Consider the following 26,202-nt stretch of genomic DNA (forward strand, 5'->3'; position numbering starts at 1 on the left):
CTAATGAACAATTACAGCGTCCAAATAGATCCACCAGCTCACAGTCACCATTCTCAGTATTCAATTAAGACATTCCATTCTGAGCTCTGTAGATTAATTAAATATAGCAGCTAATCTATAGCATATATTGCTGAATCTCTTGCTGTGTTATCTGCTAATCCATTGTCACAAAATCCCGGTAACATTATATTGTATACATGAGCGGAAGGTATATGCTATTGTGTAATGTCTTGTAGTTTTAGCTCTCCTACCTCTGTGTTACTTTCAGGTGGAACCATACCCCAATAAATGAGTGCACGTCAGTGGAACAAGAGTGTGGGGGAGTGGGGGTGACAAAGCAAATATAGAATGGAAGGGCTTACTGTAACATTTTGAGAGATTAGGTAAGAGGCACTGTTAGAAGCATTGTAGTTGTAAAATACTTGCATGGTGGTATTCTTCAGAAAGTGTCAGTTCCTACCATCAACTCTATTAAACCACCCGTACACAGGGGCTATCTTCATGTTCTGTCAATGCTATACGTTACTTCGGATATATATGCCTGTACTTAATAAATCTATTTCAACAAATCGAGCCTCTGCAGCATCACGTGTCAGAGTGGCTCAGTGGTTGCACTCTCGCCTCTCAGACAGGAGGTTGTGGGTTCGAGTCCCACTCCAGAGGCTGGAGCATGTAATCTTGGCTGATACTCCAGTGCAGTACTGAAGGAGTACACTGTCTTTTGGATGAGATATCAAACCAAAGCCTCATCTGCCCTCACTAGTGGATGTAAAAGACCCCCATGGCACTATTTGATGAAGAGCAAGAGAGTTCTCCCTGGTGTCCTGGCCAATATTTATTCCTCAACCAATTGCAGAAAAAAGCAGTTTAATTGGTCATTTATCTCATAGCTGTTTGTGGGACTTTGCTGTGCACACATTTGCTGTTGTGTTTCCCTACATTACAACAGTGACTACACTGCAAAGGCATGTGTTGCCTGTGAAGCGCTTTGGAACAACCCAAAGAAAGGTGCTACATAAATTCAAGTTCTTTCTTCCTAGGTAGAATTATATATCATCGATCCCTTCCAGTGTAATAAATGAGCTGAGTTGTAAGGGTGTGTGTTGATGAAATATAAAGGATTCTTTACTCAACGATGCTGAGTTGGGGAATGAATCTATTCCATTTAAATCTTTATTGGAATAGGCAAAAGATCAGGAAGCGATCGTCCTGCTCTGTTAGCGATGTTTTTACCCTGCGCTCGCGAAGGAGTAGGATTTTCCCGCCTTTTATGCAAAGTCAGGATATCCTACCCTTTTTGTGACCTTTTACACTTGAAAGTGTCACATTTGGAGTGAGCCTGACATCACTGTAACTCATCACTATCTGGCTGCAGGACAGTGTCTATAGCACCAGAGGAAGGCTACCTCAAAATGGAAGGGATTTTCCCAACTGTTCCCTGAATTGAGAGGGCAATTCCCAAATGTGGAAGCAGAAATGTTGGGGATGTGAGCAGAAGTAGGCCAGAATGTCTGTATTAAACTTAATTGCCGAAGTGAATATACTTCAAACATGATTCATTGGCTGTGATGTGCTTTAGGACATTCTGCGGACTTTGATAGGTGCTCCATAACCATGGGTTATTTTAAAGAAACAAGCAATTCTTGTATTTAAATGAGATCTAACAGAGCTCTATAGGAAAGTCATAGACAAGCACAAATAATCTGAAGGAATAAATGGTAAACCCCATGAAAATTTAGAAATTCTTCCTTTAATCATTGCACCAGTTATGTGCAGCAGGTGGTTCAACAGAACCCGTATCTCCATTGGTTAGTAAGACTATATATGATTCATCAGAGCTCAGAGTCAAACCCGTGCCACAGATTCCGCCCCAGAGGGATATCCGGTCAGGGAAGTACAAAGTGATGCTTTCACTGGCGTGACATCATTTCATTTCTTAAAATAGTGTGTTTTTGTGTAAAATGTTAAGTTGTTTATTTTTAGAACTCTGAAACCTTCAGTTAAAATCATCTACTTAAATAGATTTTAGCTTTTTAACTGAGTCACAAACCACCTACAAAAATGAACATTTAAGAAGCAGTGCATTCTCCACCCCGCCAATAGCTCAGTGACCTCATCCACCGAGTTGCTGAGCCATGTAAACCAGAAAGGACCCAGCTTTGATCTGTGGTCTATGCTTAATTATGTGCTCTCAGCTAGGACTGTGCTAGAGGTTTTGCAATTTGGGAGGTGACCATTGGCCAGTTTCCCACTGCTGATATGCTTGAAAGTTGATGTAGAGGAGGACAGGATCATCCAGGGTTAATGGGCACTTGGACACAGTACGGTTAGTTAATGGGCATCTGTGCAACAGTACCCAGCGAGGAGTCAGTGCCTTCGGGAGGGAAAGGGCGGAAATTGTGTTTATTTTAATGAATGTCAACTTGCTCCTGGGACAATACAGCTCTTTAAATACAGACTCCCAGCCATAACACAGGGCAACTGCAGAATAAAGCATCCTTCACTTTTACCGATTAACCTCCCTCAACCTCTAGCCTCAGCATAGCATCTTCCTGCTATACCCTACATGGTGGCTGTTCCATTTCCCATACCAGTCATCCCTGTATGGGTGATAACAATATCAAGTAGGCAATGTGCCCAAAGCTGGGGCCAGCAGAGAGAGGAAACTTTCTGCTTGGAGTGGATTTGACCCCAGGCTCCGAGTCTGAAAGGTCACCCAATTCTCCCATGCAACATCAGTTTATATTCCATGGGTCAACTGAACCATTCCACCTGTGACTTGCTCAAGAGTGATATGGGGGAGGTTGCAATGTAAAATCCAGTTACACAGATTCACAAACCCTATTCATTGTATGTGAACTAAACTATGTGATCTGATTTAGAAAAGGAAAAGATGATGTATGCTTCTAACGCATCGAAAAGTGACTCCAATTGACCTTCAGTCATCTGAAACTTCTGTTGGTCACCAAAGTCCGGCAGTCCCCGATATTCCTGCCTTCTCTTGGGTGCCCAAATAATCTCTCTTCCCCAAACGCTCCCAGAATGGGATTTTCTTAATTTCAGAGAAAAGCATCTCACCTCTACTCCAAGAGCATTGTCACCTATTTAATTCCTTGTCTTTGCTGTGCTTTCTATCATTTGATTTTTTTTTTTGTTACTACACATAACAACATTACGTGATTACTCGACAATCACAGGATGTTTCCAGATTCAAATAGTGGCAGTATAGTGATCAAGGCAGTGCTATGTGAAAGGGTAGCATGTTGGGGAGGGCGGTAGGCTGTAAACTGTTGCTGATTGGTGTCTTTTTCTGTTGTCCCCATAGTTCAGAGTCTTCACAGCTCCATTCCACAAGGTAGAGTTTGCAGATTTTTGGTTGGCCGACCAGTTGAACAGCCTGGCCACCATACTGATGGACCTGGAGTACATGATCTGCTTTTATAGCTTTGAACTGAACTGGAGCGCAAATGAGGGACTACTCAATTCTCAAGGTAATCTATTGTGTTGAATAGCCACAGTGTGGGCTCCACATCGGTGCGGTTTCTGGCTCATATTATTTGCATCTAAGGCGAACACCAGCGCAAACGTACTGGTAGAAGCTGGCGGGCCATGGCTTGCAATCAGCTTCAGGACTTTCAACAAATAAATATGGGCTGGATTTTCAGCTTTTAGGATTTCGGGGCATTAATGACAGCGGGATGGTCCTGCTACCGCCTGGAAAAAGTTTGCACCTCAGTCGGCAAAATTGGGCAGCTGGTCCCTGAGTGTGGGGCGGAGTGCTAAGGCCAGCTGAGCAAGCGAAAATCCCAAGCCAGCCCGGGAGCGCTCTAAGAAAGGGGAGAGAAAAACCCACCAAAAACACTCCCAATACATAGCTCACACCACCACTACATAAATCTCAAAAAAAAGAAAAGAAAAAACAATCCCACTTACCTGAAGTGGACATTACATACCTCACTGCAGCCAGTATAGGTCGGACTGCCCATTTTCACGGGCGTTCTCATCAGGGCACACTGCGGCACGCTATGGGTCGGGCGGGAGTCAAAAATCGAGCCAGTGTCGCAACCAGGGGTGTTGCACACCGGCTCACCTCTTCCAGGCGGTAATGTTCTGCGCCCCACCGAAACCGGCCTCAAAAGCCACGGCAGGGCACTGGAAGCTGGCCGCCTGCCCGGAAGAGCTCATGGCCGCCCTACGGGGCAAAAACAGAGGCGGACAGCAGTGGAAAATCCAGCTCTTTATCTTTTGGAGGCACCTCGAACATCTTGGTAAGACCCCATCTGGAGAATGCCTTCAATTCTGGGCGCCGCACCTCATGAAGGATATATTGGGCTTGGAGGGGATACAGCGCAAATTAATCAGAATTATACCGGGGCTTAAAGGATTAAATTATGAGGACAAGTTGCATAACCGTGGTTTGTATCAGTTGAACCAATGGATGGATGTATTTGGACTTCCAGAAGGCATTTAACAAGGTACCACATAAAAGCTTACTGCACAAGATAAAAGTTCACGGGGTTGGGGGTAATATATTAGCATGGATAGAGGATTGGCTAACTAACAGAAAATGGAGAGTCGGGATAAATGGTTCATTCTCTGGTGGGCAATCAATAACCAGTGAGGTGCTGCAGGGATCAGTGCATTGTGCAATTATTTACAATCAATATTAACGACTTGGAAGAAGGGACACAACATAGCCAAATTTGCTTATGATACAAAGATGGGAGGAAAAGCAATGTGTGGAGGACACAAAACATCTGCAAAAGGACATAGACAGACTTAAGTGAGTGGGCAAAAATTTGGCAGATGGAGTATAATGTTGGAAAGTGTGGCAGAAAAAAATCAAAGAGCAAGTTATTATTTAAATGGAGAAAGATTGCAAAGTGCTGCAGTACAGTGGGACCTGGGGGTACTTGTGCATGAAACACAAAAGAATAGTATGGAGGTACAGCAGGTGATCAGGAAGGCCAATGCAATCCTGGCCTTTATTGCAAAGGAGATGGAGTATAAAAGCAGGGAAGTCTTGCTACAGCTATACAAGGTATTGATGAGGCCACACCTGGAATATTGCGTGCAGTTTTGGTTTCCATATTTACGAAAGGATATACTTACTTTGGAGGCAGTTCAGAGAAGGTTCACTAGGTTAATTCCGGAGATGAGGGGGTTGACTTATGAGGAAAAGTTGAGTAGGTTGGGCCTTTACTCATTGGAATTCAGAAGAATGAGAGGTGATCTTATCAAAACGAATAAGATTATGAGGGGGCTTGACAAGATGGATACAGAGAGGATGTTTCCACTGATGGGGGAGACTAGAACTAGATGGCATAATCTTAGAATAAGGGGCCGCCCATTTTAAACTGAGATGAGGAGAAATTTCTTCTCTGAGGGTTGTAAATCCGGAATTCGCTGCCTCAGAGCTTTGGAAGCTGGGACATTGAATAAATTTAAGTCGGAAATAGACAGTTTCTTAAACGATAAGGGAATAAGGGGTTATGGGGAGCGGGCAGGGAAGTGGACCTGAGTCCATGATCGGATCAGCCATGATCGTATTAAATGGCGGAGCAGGCTCGAAGGGCTGTGTGGCCTACTCCTGCTCCTATTTCTTATGTTCTTATGTATTCTCTGGAGTTTAAACATTTCAGGGATGATCTGATTGAGGTGTTTAAAATGATGAAAGGATTCAGTAGGGCAGATGCAGGAAACTCTTTCTTCTGGTGGGGAAATCCAGAATAAGGGACCATAATCTTAAAATTAGAGGTAGGCCATTCTGGTTTGAAATCAAGTAGCAGTTTTTTTTTACAGATAGGGTGGTAGAAATGTGGAATTTTCTCAAAGGTTGTGAATGCTTGGTCAATTTAAATTTTCAAGACTGAGAACGACAGATTTTTGTATCAAGGGGTATGGAGCAAAGACGGGTAAAATGGAATCGAAGTATTGATCAGCCATGATCTGATTGAATGGCGGAACAGGCTTGAGGAGCTGAATGGCCTCCTCCTCCTTCCCTTAATGGTTAAGGGTGCTATGTGATGTGGCTTTGAGCTACTAAAACCAGCAAAGTGCCAGGTTTGATTCCTGGTCTATACTGAGTTTGCTGATCTCAACTGCGATGGCATGAATAGAGTTGGGAAGCATCCAAGGTTCCCACAGTTGGTTAATAGCCAGAGGGCCCCTGCTTGAAAGTACACCATTTGTTGAGTGAGAATAAAAGTATGTTTGAATGTGATGCTGTGCACAGTTCAATAGTCTTTTTGGTACTCACGTGAAGCATGACTATTTGGTCGAGGTGCCAGATGGCTACAGATAGCCATACAACTATATCCCAGCACGATCAGCACTTTCAGGAGAGGAGGGGTGAACATCGGAGTGTTCGTTCTTTTTCCGAATTCTTTGAGGCTTTCGCTGAGCCCCTGCTTCAAAACACGTTGCAATCCTTCCGCTCTGTGCCTATTGAAACAATATGGAACTGGTAACTGTTGGGGGTGCTCACATATAGTGTGCCTCGGAGCTACAAGCATTTGCCTTCTGTAAGAAGCAGGCAATCCTTTGTGCTGGAAAAGGGATAATTCCATGAAGCTGAAGAGAAATGCAGCAGTAGCCGATTAATTGATCTTTGCAGTGCATTTAAAAAAAAATCTGAGCGAGCCCTTCCAATAATTCTATTACGATTTCCAATGAAAGGGTTTATGAATTGCAAGGGAAAATGTAAATTTAACTTAGTTCGACTTACACAAATATGTTTTGATATGTAAATGTCATCAATACACAGTTATTTCATGCTTAGTTTATTTTACTGTTGTTAAGCGTAATCTGTGCAGAATTGTGGGAGCCAAGGAAATTTACATAATTACATATGTGGTCAGATTGCAGCGTCCATCTAGAAGATCTTCAACTGTATTATGAGGAATGCTGGAAATTGATTTTGGATGTAAGCATTAGCTATCCTATTCTAGTTGCATTATCCACTTAAAATACGTGCTCTGTCCTCGCTATGATTTTATTTTTGTTGAGCTGTGGGTCTCAGGAAAGTGACCTACCCTCGCTGTGTTATGAATGTTTCGCTGGAGTCATCCTCCATGCTCTGGAACCAGAAACCCCTTGAATCTCTCATGCCTGAGCAAACCATGCCATTTTGAAGATTGCTGAACTCGCCAAGTATTAATGTTGTGACATCCATAAAATCACATGGAGAATAGCCACTTGGGCAAAGGTGCCAGAGGTCTGTGGGTGCCCATTGAACCATACCCCAAGCGTGACACAGCATTTTTGGGTGGTTATCGTGTTCTTTCCCTCTCGGTCTCACAGTTAGTGCTCTTATCATCCTCTTGTATCTTTGTTGGCTCATTTGTTGCTAACTCCTATTGTGGTTGAAGCCCTTTCTGGTGGGCACCAATCCTGACCCCTTTAAGCTTTAGTGACGCCGATTTTAGGAGTTACACAGAATCATTTCACAACAACATGATTAGACTATACTTGATAATCTGTTGATATGACTGTCAAGCAATGTTGGACAGACTGGGTGGTAACCATCTCCTTCAGCTGGATCAAGCAGCTGCTTATGACTGGAAGACTTCCATATTTGGTATGAGGAAACTATTATCAGGTTCTTCTTCGGTCAGGTTAGCTGTTCAGTTTCTGTAAGGTGTCCCCTGGCATTGAAGAACCAATTAAAGCCATTGTGCTTATCTCAAGTTCAAGCATTTATGTAGTTATAGCAACTCAGTGTTGAGATTGGTTGCTGCAGCAACAAAATGGTGAATTGTATGGTATGAGGGAGTTATCACTGCAGATTTTAAATGTCTTTGTTTAATCTGGCCACATTTTGGTGTTGTACTGTGACAGCCTGGTGAAAATATAAATTTGTAAACAGTCCTTTGACAGACTGAAGGGGATGGGCAGACGGATACAGGGTAGTGAGAGAGTGCAGAGACCTGATGCTTACATCGTCGCAATTACTGACTCAGTTTCCCTTCTTGTTCCAGGCGATCACGTGTGCCACAGCTACTCCTATGGAGTAAGAGCCATCATCCAGTGTCTGCCCGCGTGGGTGCGCTTCACCCAGTGCCTGCGCCGCTACCGAGACACCAAGCGGGCGTTCCCTCATCTGGTCAATGCCGGGAAGTATTCCACCACCTTCTTTGTGGTGACCTTTGCTGCTCTCTACAGTACACACAAAGGTAAGCTGCTGGGAAATAATTGCCCCCCCCCACCCCCGCAACCCCCACCCCATGCACTGATGAAGCCGTTTGTCACGGTTTGGAACCTGAACTAAAGGCAGTGCTTTGAGAGCGTGATTTAAAAGCATATGTGACAGTGAGTGGGTTTCAAAAAGTTTCAGAGGGAAAGGGTAATTGATTTGATTGTTTTTCCAGACATCGTCCTCTGTACAGTGTAATGTTAACAGACTCTCCATTTCTAATCTGCTGTTTCTCCCAGTTCCCTTAGCAACCTCCAGCTCTCGAATCCACTTTCAATGTGATAAAAAGCTTTTAGTTTAATGGCTGTAGGCAGATCTGATGTGTATAGTTTCCTTTCATGGCTTGTCCCCTGAGATCAGAATAAAGGGATTGTGTAAATGTATAATAAAACTCCATAATTCACTGGGCTAATAATTTACAAATATTGGAGCTGCAAAAACATTACAAGTCTGTATTTGTGTGCCATTTTTCAAATCATATTTCAGATTTGTGGTGAATCGCAAATCTTCATGCACTCTCCACCTCTGTGCTTATTTTCTGAATTCAAAAATGTTTGATTAAAAAATGGGAAAATGAATGTTTTAACTAGCAGGTCAGCTATTGTCTGGTTAGAGTAAAATTGTACCCTGGCAATGTGTTTCAGCCCCACACTCACAAGATTCCCACCCTGTTGTACCAGTGTGTCATTGTTCCATTTGCCACATTAGCCATCCTCTAGCCTGTGAATTAGTGCTGAAACAAGAAATAAAAACACATTTCTGCAAACACTCAGCAGGTCAGGCAGCATCTGTGGAGAGAGAAAATGTTTCAGGTCGTTGACCTTTCATCATAGATGGAAGAAGATATAAATTTAACAGTTTTCCCCCTGCTCTGTATTTGCTTATAAACTGTAAAATCTCTTAACTACTTCCAGTTCTGACGAAAGGTCATCGACTTGAAACGTTGACTCTGTTTCTCTCTCGGCAGATGCTGCCTGACCTGCTGAGTGTTTCCAGTATTTTTGTTTTTTATTTCAGATTTCTGCAGTATTTTGCTTTTCTTCTAGTGCTGAAACGAGGGCAGTTTTACACAGTGAGTCCAAACGAAACAGGAATAGAATTCAGACTTATTTCACGTAGGTAATTTAAATCCAACAGACAGAGGAGATGTTGAGTCCATCAAACTGGGCTGGTTTTGAAGTCGGATCCCTGAGGTGAAGAACTAGTGTCTAACCATTACACCACACAGTCCCGTGAATTTCCCTGGCATACAAAGCAAATTAAAACAGTCCACTGAAGAGCTGAAATATTTAGTGTAATGGTTATGTCTCCAAAGCTCAATTATTAGCTTTACTGAGGAGTGTGTATGTTAAGTGTTCATATAATATATATGTTTTAAATCTGATTTTGCTTTAAGTGCCATAATGGAATATATTAATCGTAATAGTGTATTAGATCACAATGTATACCTGTAACGACTTCCATTTAAATAGCACATTTAACATAATAAAACGTCCCAATCTGCTTCACAGGAGCGTTATCAGACAAAATTTGACACTGAGTCATATAAGGAGATATTAGGACAAATGACCAAAAGCTTGGTCAAAGAGGTTGGTTTTAAGGAGTGTCCTAAAGGAGAGGCGGAGAGGTTTAGGGAGGGAATTCCAAGGGTTAGGGCTTAGGCAGCTGAAGGCACGGCCACCACTGCTGAAAATTGGGGATGCGCAAGAGGTCAGAATTGGAGGAGCGCAGACATCTTGGAGGGTTGTCGGGCTTGAGGTTACAGAGATAGGGAGGGGTGAAGCCATGGAGGGATTTGAATGCAAGAATGAGAATTTTAAAATTGAGGTGTTGTCGGACCTAGAGAAGCGCCAACAGAGCATGCACATCTACCTGCAAAGAGAGAATCATGGGAGAAATACCTGGCAGCCCCACTGCTTCTTGGAGTCCTCATCAGGGATAAAAACTGAGCATAGCCCATCAATAAATACTGTACAGAGGGTTAACAAGGTGCGAAGAACTGCCTGAAGTCGCCAGCAAGCTTAATTGTCGCTTTTGTAATTGTAATTAGAACAGTGAATGCTTTACCAAAAGTTGCGATTGATGCAGAGACCATAGCAGCATTTAAAAGGGAATTGTCAAAAGATTTAAAGAATAGGCATAGGCACGATGGGCTGAATGGCCTCGTGTGCCATATTTCTAGATCCTATAAGTCAGTGGCTTCAAGAGGGGTGAAATTTAGAGGAGATCAAACAAAGCAAAATAGCAAACTCCTTTTGAGGCTGACCGCCGTGTGCTTTCTTTATCCCAGAATTGTTGCTCATGCGTTGTATCATTCTCATTTGTAGAAATCAAAATGCTGTCACTCAGTTAGTGTCCTCTATTAGCAGCAAACATGAACCCACACATGTAGTAAATGTAGCTGATGTCGTTTAATTGCCTCATTTAGTGTTGTTACAGTATGTTCAATTTGAAGAAGTACTTGTATTCATCTGCTCAGCACTGGAAGGATTCAGATAATTTTCTCAAGGTCTCGCTCTTTTCTGTGTCATGATTAGACAAGAGAATTTTCAACATTATTTTTGAGCTAATTTGGCAGCTGATTTCCATTTGCTTGTTCAGAGAGCCTCATAGTTTTGAGACGGTGGAGACATTAGATATAGAAACCCAAGCCCAGTGAGCTGATGGTTAACGTAACCATTGGTGGCTTTAAAACCCATAACACCAGGAACTGGGGGTGTAGTTTGTTGCAAATTATCCTTTTCAGCTCCGGGTTCAAATTGAGCTAAGACTAATGGGCATGGCCATTGTGACTGAACAAGACAAATTCCATTTTCATTACACAGGATTATGAGATGATTACCAGTGTTTTAAGGATTCTGTCCTAATTGTACTTTTACTAAAGGGTGAAAGACTCTCATCTGTTGGCTGTAACATTGCGTGAAATGACTTGGTACAGTTCCCACTGGGCATCTTCTGCAGCACAAAACTGTCTGTAATTCACCAGGACTATCAGTGGCCAGGTGGGTGGGTGGTGTAGGAAATAGAAAAAAATCACACTGGTGTACAAGGAGGCTAAGACATGTTGGCATAAAATAAAGTATGCTATGTTTGGCTTTGAGATCTGTGGCATGAGAGTGCTTGTTTCTGGCACTGGGTAGAAAAACTGTTTTATTCCTTGTACTGATGAGTACAACAACTTTTCAGTGCATCCATAAAGTAAGTGAAGGGACCATTGTTGCATCCAGTATTGATCTGGCATGCAGAGCCAACCAGATGGCACATGAGAAAAGGCCTACTGCATATATGGAATGGATTCCTGACATGTTTTGTGTCTGAATCATCGATAGGGATGGAAGGGAACAGAAATACTTGCAAGAAGACCAATTTCTGCAGTTGAAGGTTCTGTTGCAAACACGTTTTCAGTGTGGTTGTGCAGGAAGATTGGTTGAGGACACAGTCTGAGGAGGCAGCTGTTGAACTCATCCACTATCTGTGGAGTGAGGTGCTGCCCATACAGACCAGAAAGGTCCCAGGCTTAAAACACGGTCTGCGCTGAGGTAGCAGTCAGGGCAGCAAGTGGGGCTGCCACAGCTGACATTAGTGGCCCCGGGCTAGGGAGAGACAAAAATAGCCAAGGCTCCTACTCTACGTTGTCCTTGCTGGAAAGTGCATCTCAAGTGAAGGCAGGATTGATCTCAGTTGTGGTACGGCCCCAAACAGGAAGAATGCTACTTGGGTTATGTACTGAAGCGACGGATGCCGGTCCTCTGGAGCCATTCCCAACAATGATTCAATGAAAAATCATGTGACTGTTATGTCAGGAGTTGATAATGCAGCCCTTGATCTAAGCTATGTAGGATATGAGCAGTGTTATTGAGTTAATCATTTATTCTTGACTAATTATAGAATATGCATTTTTGATGATCTTAGTTCTGCTAACATTTTCATTTTTTGATTTTCTTTTATTGAGTGGTTCCAGACTAACATTCTGATTCCATGTGTCTGCTACTTCTTTATATATGAAGAAAATATTGTGCTGTAAAAAAACATTCTACAAAGACACAGTTGTCTAGAATGTCTATATATAGAAAGGAAGAAATATTGCATTTATATAGTGCCTTTCACAATTACCAGATGTCCCAAAGTGTTTTACAGCCAATTAAGTATCTTTTGAAGTGTAGTCACTGTTGTCATGTAGGAATATAATATAATACACAAAATTGTACTCATCTAAAACTCTGCTGCCTGTACCTTAACTTGCATCAAGTCTCTCGTTCACCCTGTGCTTGCTGACCTACACTGGCTCCTGGTCCGACAATGCCTCGATTTTAAAATCCTCATTTCTGTTTTCAAATCCCTCAGTCATTGCAGCATGCATGTGAGGAGTCTGAGAGAGGAGAGTGAGGATTCAGGAGACTGAGCAGTGAGAAGGAGGGCAAGAGAGAGAGAGAGACTGAGAGAGGGGGAGGGGAGTGGAAGACTGAGAGGGTGGACAGAGAGAGGGGGGAGGGAGGGGGGGGACAGAGAGAGGGGAGTGGGAGACTGAGGGGGTGGACTGGGAGTCTGAGGGGTGTGGGAAGGAGAGAGAACGCTGCCATCTACACAAGCCCCTAATGCCTTCAGCTGTCCCTGTTAGCAAGTCAGCTAATCTGATATAAAACAGTTCCTGGTCCGACACAGGAAAAACACTCGTTGCATCTGAGCAATCACTTGTGTGTGTGATTGTGGCAGCCTTCCTTGATAGCACTGTAGGGAGCTTAATGCACTCCTTACCAAACGACCTCATGCAACCTGAGCCTCAGCTACATCTGCCCTTATGCTGTTGCTTCTTCTTAAGCGGTCCCTCGAATCGAGGATGACCCCCGAACTCGCGCCTCTCCTGAGCCTCGATCACATCGCTCTGTAATCTCTCGCCGCTCCTTCACCCTGACCTGCCCATGCTCCAGTCGCCGGGGAGGTCTGTGGGGGTTATTAAGGGGTCTGTGGCCTTATGCAAGACAAAATAGATAACGTGGGAGTGCCTTCAGCTTTCAGTTAGCAATGACTCTGAAAAGATTAACAGGCTTTCTTCTGAAACACTCGGGAGTTCTTCCTGGCTCTAATTATACCCTGAAAAATCACTGCCACCAGCGGTATTAAGGGGAGAAGCGTGCTAGTAATATAAAGTGGAACGAAAGGCAGGCCAGCCCAGCAAGATACCCAACCCTCAAGAGCCTGCAGTAATAGCATCAGTGTTTATTATTCATACTATGTGAAGCTCTCCCTTTCCAGGAACCAGACACTGTTCATGAATTTGGAATCATGGCAATGGGGGAGGGGAGTGTCTTTCCTCCCACTCCTAGCCCTTTAAAGCTATTTTCCCCCCCTGACTTTGATTCCTAAATTATTCCTAAAATAAAGATACTTATTTTTGTTGTTGTCTGTTGGCTGCATTTTAAAACCACAATAAAGTGGGTGCAGTTGTCCTTTTACCATCCTCTGGCAATTTAACATTGTTTCGTGGAGATCCAGGCACTAAACTTCACAACTGTAACGGCAGCAGAGCTTAGGCTCTTTTCAGCAGTAGCATCCTTAAGCTGGTAACTGCTGCCTTTGTAACAGTGTCGATGGAGCACAGCAGTGGCAGAGCCTGCCAGCTTGCTTAATGCTCACTGTATTAAACCCTACTCAAGAATGAGAAAAGACCATTCGGCCATCGAATTTACCCTCCCCCACCTTGCCAGCCAACTTATGCGGAACTTTGTTTTTGCTGCAATTGGAGTAGTTTTTCTTTGTGCTAGATGTAGCAAAATTGTATGCCCTAGCTTGATAAACTTGGCAAAAGAGCCAGATGGAAGATGAAATTTATTTTCTAATGGAGCGTGTTATGATGATCTGGAATACACTGCTTGTCAGGGTGGTGGAATCAGAATCAGTCGTAACTTTCAATAGGAAATTGGATAAATACTTGAAAAGAAAAAATGTGCAGGGCGCTGGAGAAAGAGCAGGGGAGTGGGACTAATTGGACAGCTCTTTCAAAGAGCCGGCATGATGGGACGAATGGCCTCCTTCTGTGCTGTAAGATTCTATGATTAGTAAATGTATAATTTTGCTGCAGAAGCGTACGAAGTAAATCTCTCCTGCCCACCCATGTTAAAGCTGGTTTGAGTTGGGTGAACATTGTTGCAGAACCCCATATTCATGATTTTATTTCATTGATTCAGGTAATGCTGCACTGAATATTTCAAATTATTTTTAAGGTTTTCATAACACATCAAGTCGGTCGAGCCACTTGCTTGCACCATTCTGTATCCAATATATTGCTACTTTTTAAGCGAATGCTGCGCAAGCAGGTCTCAGCTGGGTCAGTATTTAGGGTTCTACAACCAGCCTCAGTGATTCTGGGCTAAGGAAGTAAAAATCAGCCAGGGTTCCTGCTCCTGCTTGCTATCCAGTAACTCCTGTTGGACAGGAACAGGCTCAACTGCAATGCCCACCATGGTCAAATAGCTTGCAATCTAATCTCGCGTAGAAAAAACGGCCACTTAGCGCAAGTAGTGGAGGACTACTGATGTCCTTTGAACTGTACACCAGCAACAACAGTGAGTTTAGCAGAGGAGGGAAGAGAATGGATTAAAAAAGGGAGAACCTCTGGCTATTTAAGATATTTTCTCCCCTGTTTCTTGGTCGCTTTGAACCATCTGCTGTTGACTTCCTCCCGAGCTTTGCTCAATGCTGCTCTGAAACCAGATCCCCAGGGAGTGTGTAACAGGAATTCATTCATCCCTCTGATTTTCCTTCACCCCCCCCCCCCCACCCCGCACCGTGTCTTGGTCTCTCTGATAGTTTGATGATGCACAGCATTACACATCGGTAATGCTGCGACGCAGTTCCTTTTAGGGGCCAGTATCTTTCTACTGATGGGGAGAAAATCAGGGAGGAGTGAGTGAGGAGGAAAGGAGAAAAGGATAGCATAAATTTTAATACTACCAAATCTCCTGATGGTAGGTCATGGGATGCACTGTTTTATAAGGAAAGGGGTATTAGGCCATTTAATGCACAATGCATTATGTTGTTGGCAAACCACAGCTGTGTGTAATTTGATGTTCCTTGTTTAGGCTAGGAATGGTGTAATTTCTGTGGATAGCTTCGATCAGTTATAGGTTGATTGGCTTTACAACAACAACTTATAGCATCTTTAACATTGTTAAACGTCCCAAGGCGCTTCCCAGGAGCATTATAAAACAAAATTTGGCACCGAGCCACATGAGATATTAGGGCAGAAACTTGGTCAAGGAGGTAAGTTTTAAGGAGCGTCTTAAAGGAGGAAATAGGTAGAGAGGTTTAGGGAGCGGATTTCAGAACTTGGGGCCTTGACAGCTGAAGGCACGCCCACCAATGGTAGAGCGATTAAAATCGGGGATGCTCAAGAGGCCAGAATTGGAGGAGCACAGATATCTGAGGGTTTTAACAGATCTTTAAGTCAATTCTAGGTCAGATTTTTTAAACATGTAACACAAATTTGAGTGTGTGACACTTGAAATTTGAATGCATGATGACACTGATGCATGCTAGGTAAACATTTTGATATATATATATATATATGTATGTATATATAATATTTATATATTTATAATATATTTCATATACATGGGTAGAGAGAGAGTTTATATAAAAGAAAAAGGTCAGAAACCTATTACAAACACTGGATATTCAGGATTATTTGTCTTTTGAATCCACCACTTAAGAACAAAGATGGATGTACAGTATTACACATGCTGCAGTACTTTCACCCTGTGACCTGCATCAATCAATGACTGATAAACGTAGCCCTCCCACACCTGGGTTATATTGCGCATACATAAACAGCTGCTTTAAAGCCTGCAGGCCTGCGGGTTCACAGGTCAGCCCATTACCCACACACTAACGCAGCACCATTGACCTTTCCAGCCTCCGCGACGATGGCAAAGAAGCATCAAATGCAGGGGAGATGATTTTCTAAAAAGAGAAGGCAAGAAAGTAAATTAAAATCAGTGGAGGAATCCAGGTTCCAAGTATAAGCTGTGTTTAGCCAGACAACTAATGGAATGCCACAGAGATGAACCACTTCACCAGAGACAGCACTGAAATTCCTTGTATCAGTCAGTTACAAGCAGAATTCTGCAGTGACTGGGTGGAAAATCCATTGTGAGTGAAATTACTTTGTGCAAAATCATTATTCTATGAATGTTTAAGCTAATTATATAGCTTGGAATATAATTAACAGCAGGAACATTGTGAAGAAGTCAACTGCAATTAATCACTAAACATCTATTCATGCAACCCATTCTCAAAATAATTTAAAAAGAAATTGCATAGAAATTACAACACACAGGTCGTTCAGCCCAACTTGTCAGCGTTCGTGTTCCTCCCTAGTATATCCTTATGTGGCTCGGTGTCAAATTTTGTTTTATAACACTCCTGTGAAGTGCCTTGGCACGTTTTACTACATTACAAGTGCTATATGAACACACGTTGTGTTTATCCTCCACATGAACAGTGGGCCAAATCCCATTTCCCTGAACTGTTCCCATATACCTCTATTCCCCTTTCCCTCAACTACTATTGGATGTTGGCAATGTCTCTGCTTCACTCACGAGCTTCAGTAGTACATTCCACAGCCTCATTGTATGCATGCTTTGGAGCTGTTCTGGGGTTCCGCAGAGGAGTGAGCAGCCAGAAGGGGATATTCCCCCGCCCCCAGCTCACTCTCTCTTTCCCCCCCCCCCCTCTCCACAGGCTCTCTCTCTTCCCCCCCTCCCCCTCGCCGGTCAAGCTCTCTCTCTTTCTCGCTCTTTCCGCCCCCTCCCCCCAGCTCTCTTTCTCTCTCTCTCGCTCTTTCCCCCTCCCTCCCCCCAGCTCTCTCTCTTTCTCTCTCTCTCTCTCCCTCCTCCACTCCCCAAGCTCTCTCTCTCTCTCTCTCTCTCTCTCTCTCTCTCTCCTCACCCCCCCCCCCACCCTGCTCTCTCTCTTCCCCCTCTTCCCCCCCCCCCCTCTCCACAGGCTCTCTCTCTTTCCCCCCCTCCCCCTCGCCGGTCAAGCTCTCTCTCTTTCTCGCTCTTTCCGCCCCCTCCCCCTCGCCGGTCAAGCTCTCTCTCTTTCTCGCTCTTTCCGCCCCCTCCCCCTCGCCGGTCAAGCTCTCTCTCTTTCTCGCTCTTTCCGCCCCCTCCCCTCAGCTCTCTTTCTCTCTCTCTCTCTCTCTCTCTCTCTCCCTCCTCCACTCCCCAGGCTCTCTCTCTCTTTCTCCTCACCCCCCCCCCCCCCCGGGGTTCAGGCCCCCGGCCCCAGTTTCGGGTGGGAGGCATCGGGGGCGGGGTCAAGAGGATGCTGGCGCAGAAGGGCAGTACAAATAGTCAGTTCCAATGTTTAAAATGGTTGATGGGGTTCCAATCAAATTTTTCTGCCACAACAACAACTTGTATTTATATAGCACCTTTAATGTAGTAAAAAAAAAAGTAAAAGTAGATGCAGTATAATCAGGATAAATGTGAGGTTATCCACTTTGGTGGCAAAAACAGGAAGGCAGATTATTATCTGAATGGTGACAGATTAGTAAAAGAGGAGGTGCAATGAGACCTGGGTGTCATGGCACATCAGTCATTGAAGGTAGGCATGCGGATACAGCAGGCAGTAAAGAAAGCAAATGACATACTGGCCATCATAGCGAGGGGATTTGAGTATAGGAGCAGGGAGGTCTTACTGCAGTTGTACAGGGCCCTGGTGAGACCACACCTTAAGTATTGTGTGCAGTTTTGGTCTCCTAATCTGAGGAAGGACATGCTTGATATTGAGGGAGTGCAACGAAGGTTCATCAGACTGATTCCCGCGATGACAGGACTGACATATGAGGAAAGACTGGATCGACTTGGCTTGTACTCACTGGAATTTAGAAGAATGAGAGGGGATCTCATAGAAACTTATAAAATTCTGACGGGACTGGACAGGTTAGATGCAGAAAGAATGTTCCCGATGTTGGGGAAGTACAGAATCAGGGGTCACAGTCTAAGGATAACGGGTAAGCCATATAGGACCAAGATGAGGTGAAACTTTTTCAGCCAGAGAGTTGTGAACCTGTGGAATTCTCTACCACAGAAAGTTGTTGAGTCCAGTTCGTTGGACATATTCAAAAGGGAGTTAGATGTGGCCCTTATGGCTAAAGGGATCAGGGGGTATGGAGAGAAGGCAGGGGTGGGGTACTGAGGTTGCATGATCAGCCATGATCATATTGAATGGTGGTGCAGGCTCGAAGGGCCGAATGGCCTACTCCTGCACCTATTTTCTATGTTTCTAAAACGTCCCAAGGTGCTTCACAGGAGTATTATAAGACAACAAATTTGATGCTGAGCCACATAAGGAAAAATTAGGGCAGGTGACCAAAAGTTTGGTCAAAGAGGTAGGTTTTAAGACGTGCCTTAAAGGAGGAAAGAGAGGTGAAGAGGTTTAGGCAGGGAATTCCAGAGCTAGGATACATGGCACAGCATGGTTGAGCGATTATAATCAGGAATGCTCAAGCGGACAGATTTTGAGGAGTGACGATATCTCGGGGTGTGGGGAGGGGATGTTATGAGGCTGGAGGCGATTACAGAGATAGGGAGGGGTGAGGCCATGGAGGGATTTGAAAACAAGGATGAGAATTTTGAAATGTAGGCGTTACTTAACTGGGAGCCAACGTAGGTCAGTGAGCACAGTGGTGATGGGTGAGCGGGACTTGGTGCGCATTAGGACATGGGCAGTTTTGGATAATCTCAAGTTTATGTAGGGTTGGATGTGGGAGGCCAGCCGGAGAGCATTGGAATAGTCAAGTCTAGAGGTAACAAAGGCGTGGATGAGCTGAGGCAAGTGCAGAGACAGGTGATGTTACAGAGGTGGAAATAGGCGATCTTAGTTATGCTGCGAATATGTGGTTGAAAACTCATTGCAGGGTCAAATATGACACCAAGGTTGTGAACAGTCTGGTTCAGCCTCAGACAGACAGACAGGAGAGTGATGGGGGTCATTGTCAGTCTTAACAATTTTGAGACCATGGATGGGTCGAGAGAAGTGTTGTCAGCATACATGTGGGAACTGATGCTGTGTTTTTGGATGATGTCGCCAAGGGGCAGCATGTAGATGATAAATAGGAGAGGACCAAGGGTACCAGAGGTAACGATGCGGGAGTGGGAAGAGAAGCCATTGCAGGTGATTTTCTGACTACGATTAGATAGATAAGAATGGAAACGGGCGAGTGCAGTCCCACCCAGCTGGACAATGGTTGGAGAAGGTTGGGGTGGTAAACCGTGTCAAAGGCTGCAGACAAGTCAAGAAGGATAAGGAGGGATAGTTTATCTTTGTCACAGTCACAAAGGATGACATTTGTGACTTTGACGAGAGCCTTTTCGGTACTGTGGCAGAGCTGGAAACCTGATTGGAGGGATTCAAACATGGAGCTGCAAGAAAAATGGGCACGAATTTGGGAAGTGACAACACGTTCAGTTACATTGGAGAGGAAAGGGAGGTTGGAGATGAGGCGGTAGTTTGCAAGGATGGAGGGGTTAAGGGTTGGTATTTTGAGGAGAGAAGTGGTGACTGCAGGTTTGAGGGAGAAGGGGACAGTACCTGAAGAGAGAGGACCGATAATAATGTCAGCTAACATAGGAGCCAAAAAAAGAAGTTGAGTAGTTAGCAGTTTGATGTGAATAGGGCCAAGGGAGCAGGAAGTTGGTCCCATGGACAAGATGAGCGTGGAGATCATGAAGGGAGATCGGAGAGAAACTAGAGAAAGATGGGAGTTCAGGGTAGGGCAGGGTGGAACCTTAGAGGAAGTTTGGCCCGGTTTCATTCACCTGTGTGAAAGCCCTGTTAAAATCAGCACGTTGTTTTCCTGGAGTAGTGCAGAAATAAAGTCCTTCACGGGGAGCAAACCCTGAATGGAGTTGCAGTGCTTCCCTCGATAGCTGTGATCTGTATCTCTATGTAATTCTCCTTGCATCCTTCTCCACTGAAGGTACTGGCTCCTGCACAGTGTAGTTTCACCAACACTGGTATTTCATCAAAATCTTTATGCAAGGCTAGGAAGTGAGCGTCGGCAAGCTACATCACCGATCATCTCAACCAAGCCCTCATCCAATGTCCACACAAAGCAATTTCTAGTGGGGGTTGCTGGATAGGAAAAGGAAACCTGGATCATTTTTTTTTTCTCCCCTAGCCAAGGAGAACTGAGGTAATAGCATGGTCTCACAGCCGACACACATTACAAGATAATTACAGACCAGAAAGGCCATTTGGCCCACCTTACTGCATCGAATCAGAAAGACCCTAATGTCTTTGTGTTGTAGCATCCAATAGTTTCTTACAAGACTCCAGGGCTCTCGTTCCCCCACTCTGTCCGGCAGACCTTTCCACTCCACAATCAGTCTTTGTGTAACAGAGAACTTTGCCAGCAGTTCTCGAGATACCTTTTACTAGTTTCAACCTGTAACACCTACCCTCCCCACCCCCCCCACCCCCCACTCTCAATTTAATTTAAAGATGCTGTCCTTTAAAAATCCCTCCTTTAAGACGCTCCTTAAAACCTACCTCTTTAACCAAGCTTTTGGTCATCTGCCTTAATTTTGTGGCTCGGTATCAAATTTATCTTGTTTTGTCTTGTAATACTACTGTGAACGTTACAACATTAAAATAAATAAGTTATTATTAATAGTCATTTTCTGCATTTACCGTATCCACACCTTTTGAAGATTACCCCCTCACACAGTTCTGTTAATTTAGCATATACACTGGGAATCAAATCTGGCACCTTTTACTCTATTGCCTTGCATCCTGTTTTTTAAAAAAACAATAAAATGAAATTCACCAGCTGAAAAGTCCCAGGTGACAGGAGACTGGGCTGTGTAAAATCAGCCCCGAGCAGCTCTTTCAGCACAAACAGGAAGGCCTCCTGTGTTAAACTCTGTTTGTAACCCAGAAAAATTGACAAATATCGAGAGAAGTGGATGTTTCTCTATGCTAGAGTCAGTTAGCCCTTGCACACTATTCTGTTTAAATGCCTGAAATAACTCATTGGCTATAACTCACTGAAATAAGGCACCAGCTAACAGACCGGAGTGCAGCTTACAGAGAGTTGTTTGTGCCTTGTTACATTGGTAAGTTATGAGCGTGCGTATGTATGGAACCTGCTGGTCTGCAAGATTTGAATCAGCTGTTGTACGTGTGGTCAATGCAAGAGGAGTCCTGAGGCTCTCATTGAGTTAGTGACCCTACAGCATGCGCCACACATCCATCTTGGTTTCCGACTTAGTATCTGTTATTTAACGAGGATGAATTGTGGACTGGTGACACATTTTGTGCAGTATTGAAGGGGCTGGAATTTATGCTCTACATCAGGGATATAGCATGCATGTTCATCTGTAATCACAGTCTCCGTGCTCTCACCACTCTGTCATGCTGTCACACTGTCACTGTAATAACAGAGTCAGCTTGCAGCCTGCCGCAAATATTTCTAGTCCAAACTATGCAATCCACTGCATCTCAATTGCACCCAGTCTGATGGTTGATGAGTATCCTCAGCTGTCAGTTGGATTCAGTTATTCTACTTTGATGACACACTGATGAGGAACTGCGCTGGATTCAATAGCTATAAACACCTTGGTACTAATAATCAGACACAATTTCTAACAAGGCAAGCAGCCCATATATCATGGTCAATCTTGATCATGACAGAAGCAGCAAAAACACTACAAGTTAGCTCCCCCCAGAGTTGCCTGCGTTAGTGACTTGGGCAGGTTTACATTTGGGTTAGCTGTCAGCACAAGATTAGCACTTCAGGAGGTGGTGATGCAACATATAAATGCCACCGACACCAACATAATGGCAGCTGCAGTGTTTGTGAGTCCCGCTGGGAAAAAGGAGCCAGATTTAGTCGTGTAAATGACAGGCTGCCTCACAATTCCAGAATCTAACCTCAAGTGACATTATAAAAAGTGAAGAACTAAAAAAACAGATGGAATGTGCTTAGACTCCAATAATGAGCAAAGAAACAGTGTACTTAAAAAAAAATAGAGGAAATACTCAACAGAGAGCTATGGAATACATAAGGGCAAATTGGCTCAATGATCTGTTTATCTCCATTAGCTCATGCTGTCAGAAAGGTGGGCATGAATATAAAGTGGGATATTTTATGTCCACCTGATTAGGGAGACAAGGCCTCCACTTAACTTCTTGTCTGAAAGACAACAGCTTCAGCTGTTGGGACACGCACTCAGTACTGCACTGAATTGTCAGCCAAGATTATGTGCTCAAGTCCTGCAGTGGGGCTTGAAGTTACAACCTTCTGATCCTAAAGCAAGAGTGATATTTCTTGACCTATTTTCTGTAGCAACTGAGTGTAGGGTCTCCTATTCTTAGCAGTTGACGAGACTCGAGTCCGGTGGTAGTATCCAGGCAAACTTTATTGGCTCAGTTACATCTTGCAGTTACTAAGAATAAAGCGCACTACCGCATGTTACAGCTTCAGTTATAGTCGTGAATGGGGGGGTGTCCCAAGGGTCTCTACACGGGCTACTCCCTGATTGGACCCCCTGCTGTTACTGGAGTCAGTTGTCGACTCCGGACTGGCGCTGGTTATGACCCAGCCGTCCATTTCAGATAGCAACCGCCTTGGTCATGATGTGATTACCACATCATGCCCCTTCCTATTATTCACTGTCTCGCGGCATGTTCCTGTTATCTGGTCGGGACAGCGCTTAACCCGGTGACTGTGGTTTGGCCCCAACCACGCTTTTCCATTGTTAGTGAGCACGTACACAGCATGCAACTACTCTATAATTATAAAAATTCGTTAATCAGTTAACCAATTAATCAGGTCCCAGTTAATCAGGTCCCACAATCCCCCCTTTGATTCCCTCTTTAGCCGGAATCATGATGTCCCGATTTTATATATATATATATATATATATATAATATATATATATATATTCTCCTCTTAAGGTGCAGAAGTGGGTGGCGAAAGCCCCCTCCCACATTCCTTATTCTGGGGTTAGTCGTTGTCATCATACGCATAGCCAAACATCTAATCAAAGCAAACAAACAGTATAATGCTACTATTACAGCAAATATAAATATAATTCCTTGTAACAGTGAGCTGCCCACGGAGCCTAGCCATCCTGTGGCCCAGCTCCACAGTGTGGTAGCTGGGGGTTGTTTCAGCTGTTCGATCTCCTTTTTGATGAGATCTGCTAGGTTGGTGATATCCTCGGAACTATCCGGGATATACGTGTAACACTCGGTGCCGATCAAGGCACATATCCCCTCCTTCTCCGCCAGAATAAAGTCTAAGGCCATTCGGTTTTGTAAGGCCACTGTGCGAATGGCCACCATTTCAGCGTTTATTTTAAGTAGGGCTCCCACGGTGTCATTAGCCACCTTTTCCAGAACGGATGCCATGTTAATGGACTCCCTTGCTAATTTACCAGTTCCATACCAAGGAACCAGAATGGTGAAGAACCTTTCAGTGTCCGTAATCGCCCGTTTACTCCTCCGTGGAGAAAACAACCCTGGAAGGGAAGTGGAGTGGCGAATGTAGGGTATCACATAACCCACATAACAAGATCCTGTGGCAGCCAGGAATAAGCCCTGTGGCCGCAAATAAAGTAGGCACCGTTGTATGGGGAATATCGACCACCTCCTATCACTACCCATCCTTGTGTAAATTTCTGGCCCAGGGTGGTCTTATTCACGAAGTGCAGGAAGCTCTGCATGCTTCCTTTCGTCATATTCACGTTTTGCCTACACGTAATATTCTCCATTTCCTGCTCTCCGGTTTGGTTTCTGATCAGACATACCGACCCTTGTGGCCTTCCTATCTCTGATATGTTAGTGAGGGCCAAGAACGGGGGCTTTAGGGTCTGGTTATACTTGGGCTGATACCACCCCAAAAAGGTGTTTAACATTCCGACTGCCATTCGGCCTTTGGTAATCCTATGTCTTCCTCCAGACTATTGGCCCTGTTCCCATTTGTACGGTTCTGGTTAAAAAACCACTCTGCCATCTCAGATTCATTGAGGGGGACCGGTCTCAAAGGAATTTCTCCCTTTTGAATGGATCGGTACCTGCGCACATACCCAACAACTGGAGATGTTGGCTTCCTTAGCATAGCTATATGCATATATGGACATAAGTATTTACATGTAGCTCCATGTTACACAGAGGTCGGGTCAACCCACGAATACAATCAGTCCAAACATTTTGTTGAGTTCAAAAGTTCAGTTCTTTTAATCTGTTTCTGATTCGGGTGCCCGTTTAATGTGCGAGGCGTGGATCCAAGCCTCCTTCCCTTGGATTTTAACCGCCGATTGGGTAGTCAGTAATTCTTTGTACGGTCCTTCCCACTTGGCTCCCAGCGGATCTTTGTGTATTTTCTTTACGCATACCCAAACTCCTGGGACGATATCATGTCCTCCCTCCGGGGGTTCACCCCAAGTCGCTTTTACCTGTTGGGAAGCAGAACTGATGGCATTTGTTAAATTCTGGCAATATTCCAACAATGTGTCACTCATCAGGTGACAGTCTGCTTTTCGCAGATCGATGGTCCCCGGGAGAGACATTGGTCTCCCGGTGATCACCTCAAAAGGGTTCGGTTTGGGGTGGCCCTGATGCTGCACAAGACCATTGGGAGTGCTTGAGGCCCCCTCTTTATGGTACTTGGCCAGTCGTTGTTTCAAAGTTCGATTCATACGCTCCACTTGGCCTGACGACTGTGGGTGATCAGGGCAATGTAGATTCCATGTGATGTTGAGCAATCTGCAGACCTCTCGGCACATGGCTCCAGTAAAATGGGTCCCCTGATCAGAATCAATACTTGCGGGAACTCCCCATCTAGGTATATAGTCTTTACACAGCACCTTAGCCGTGTGCGTGGCGGTGCTCCTTCGGGTGGGCACGGCTTCCACCCACCTAGAGAACCAATCCATAATCACTAAGACGTTCGTATACCCCTGACATGGGGGCAATGAGATGTAATCTACTTGTAAATCTCAGAAAGGACCTGCCGGAGGTCGGAGAAGGGGCGTTGTAGTGGAGGGCCCGGGGTTATTTTTCTGGCAAGTGACGCACCTGTCCACCGTGGCCTGAGTGTGTTTCCTCAAACCCTGGCCCCACCAGCTCTTCTGGTATCAAGCCGTCATTTGTTGGGGGGCTAAGTGCCCCCAGGAGTGTATTTGTTGGGCCAAAAAGGGCATTAGCGCTTGTGGTGCCACTGGTTTTCCTGTCTCAGGCTGCCTCCTCATTCCATCTGCCCATAGTTTTATCCCTTCACTTATCCATTCCCATTTTTCCATCCAGAGACATTCCTCCTGCATTTTTGCCAGGTCCTGTGTCAGTGTTCGGGTCCCCAGTTGACATACAAGGGTGCCCTTCTCTGGTTCCATTAAGGCGGCTTCCTTAGCTGCCTGGTCAGCTCGTGCTTTCCCTTTAGCCTCATCTGTATTCTTCTTCGTATGGGCCTTGCATTTCAGGATAGATACCTCCTGTGGCAGCAGTAATGCTTCAAGTAGGCCACGGACTTCCGCTCCGTTCCATATTGGGGTTCCTGCTGCAGTTAAGAATCCTCTCTTCCGCCATAACTGGCCGAAATCATTTGCCACCCCAAAAGCGTACCTGGAATCCGTGTATATGTTAGCTGTTTGTCCCTCGGCTACCCTGCAGGCTTCGGCCAGCGCTCTCAATTCGGCCTGCTGAACGGAGGCTCCGACGGGGAGCCCCTCCCACCCCCTTCCTTATTACCTCGCGTAGTGTCGTGACTGCCCAGCCCGCCTTCCGGATTCCATTCTCCACAGATGAGGACCCGTCCGTAAACAGGATCAAGTCAGGATTGGGTAACAGCTCTTCGGCTGCCGCAGTGGCTCCTTCTGCTTCTTCTAACATGCCCGCACAGTCGTGCTGGTCTTCATACCCTTCTTCAGGCAGGGGGAGCATGATGGCCAGACTAACCGGGCTAGCTCGTACAGTATGCAGGTTTGGAACTTCCAGGACTG

General features: G+C 44.8%; 1 protein-coding gene across 1 annotated transcript in view; it reads left to right on the forward strand.

The window, feature by feature from the left end:
* Window positions 1–26,202, forward strand: part of LOC139268770 (xenotropic and polytropic retrovirus receptor 1 homolog) — a 383,202-nt gene that overhangs the window by 292,894 nt on the left and 64,106 nt on the right. The window contains exons 10-11 of the mRNA XM_070887449.1: window positions 3,326–3,491; window positions 7,980–8,174. Of these exons, the coding sequence (XP_070743550.1) occupies window positions 3,326–3,491; window positions 7,980–8,174 (361 nt within the window). The remainder of the gene's footprint in view (window positions 1–3,325; window positions 3,492–7,979; window positions 8,175–26,202) is intronic.

Source organism: Pristiophorus japonicus, chromosome 8 (assembly GCF_044704955.1).
Source record: "Pristiophorus japonicus isolate sPriJap1 chromosome 8, sPriJap1.hap1, whole genome shotgun sequence".
NCBI lineage: Eukaryota > Metazoa > Chordata > Chondrichthyes > Pristiophoridae > Pristiophorus > Pristiophorus japonicus.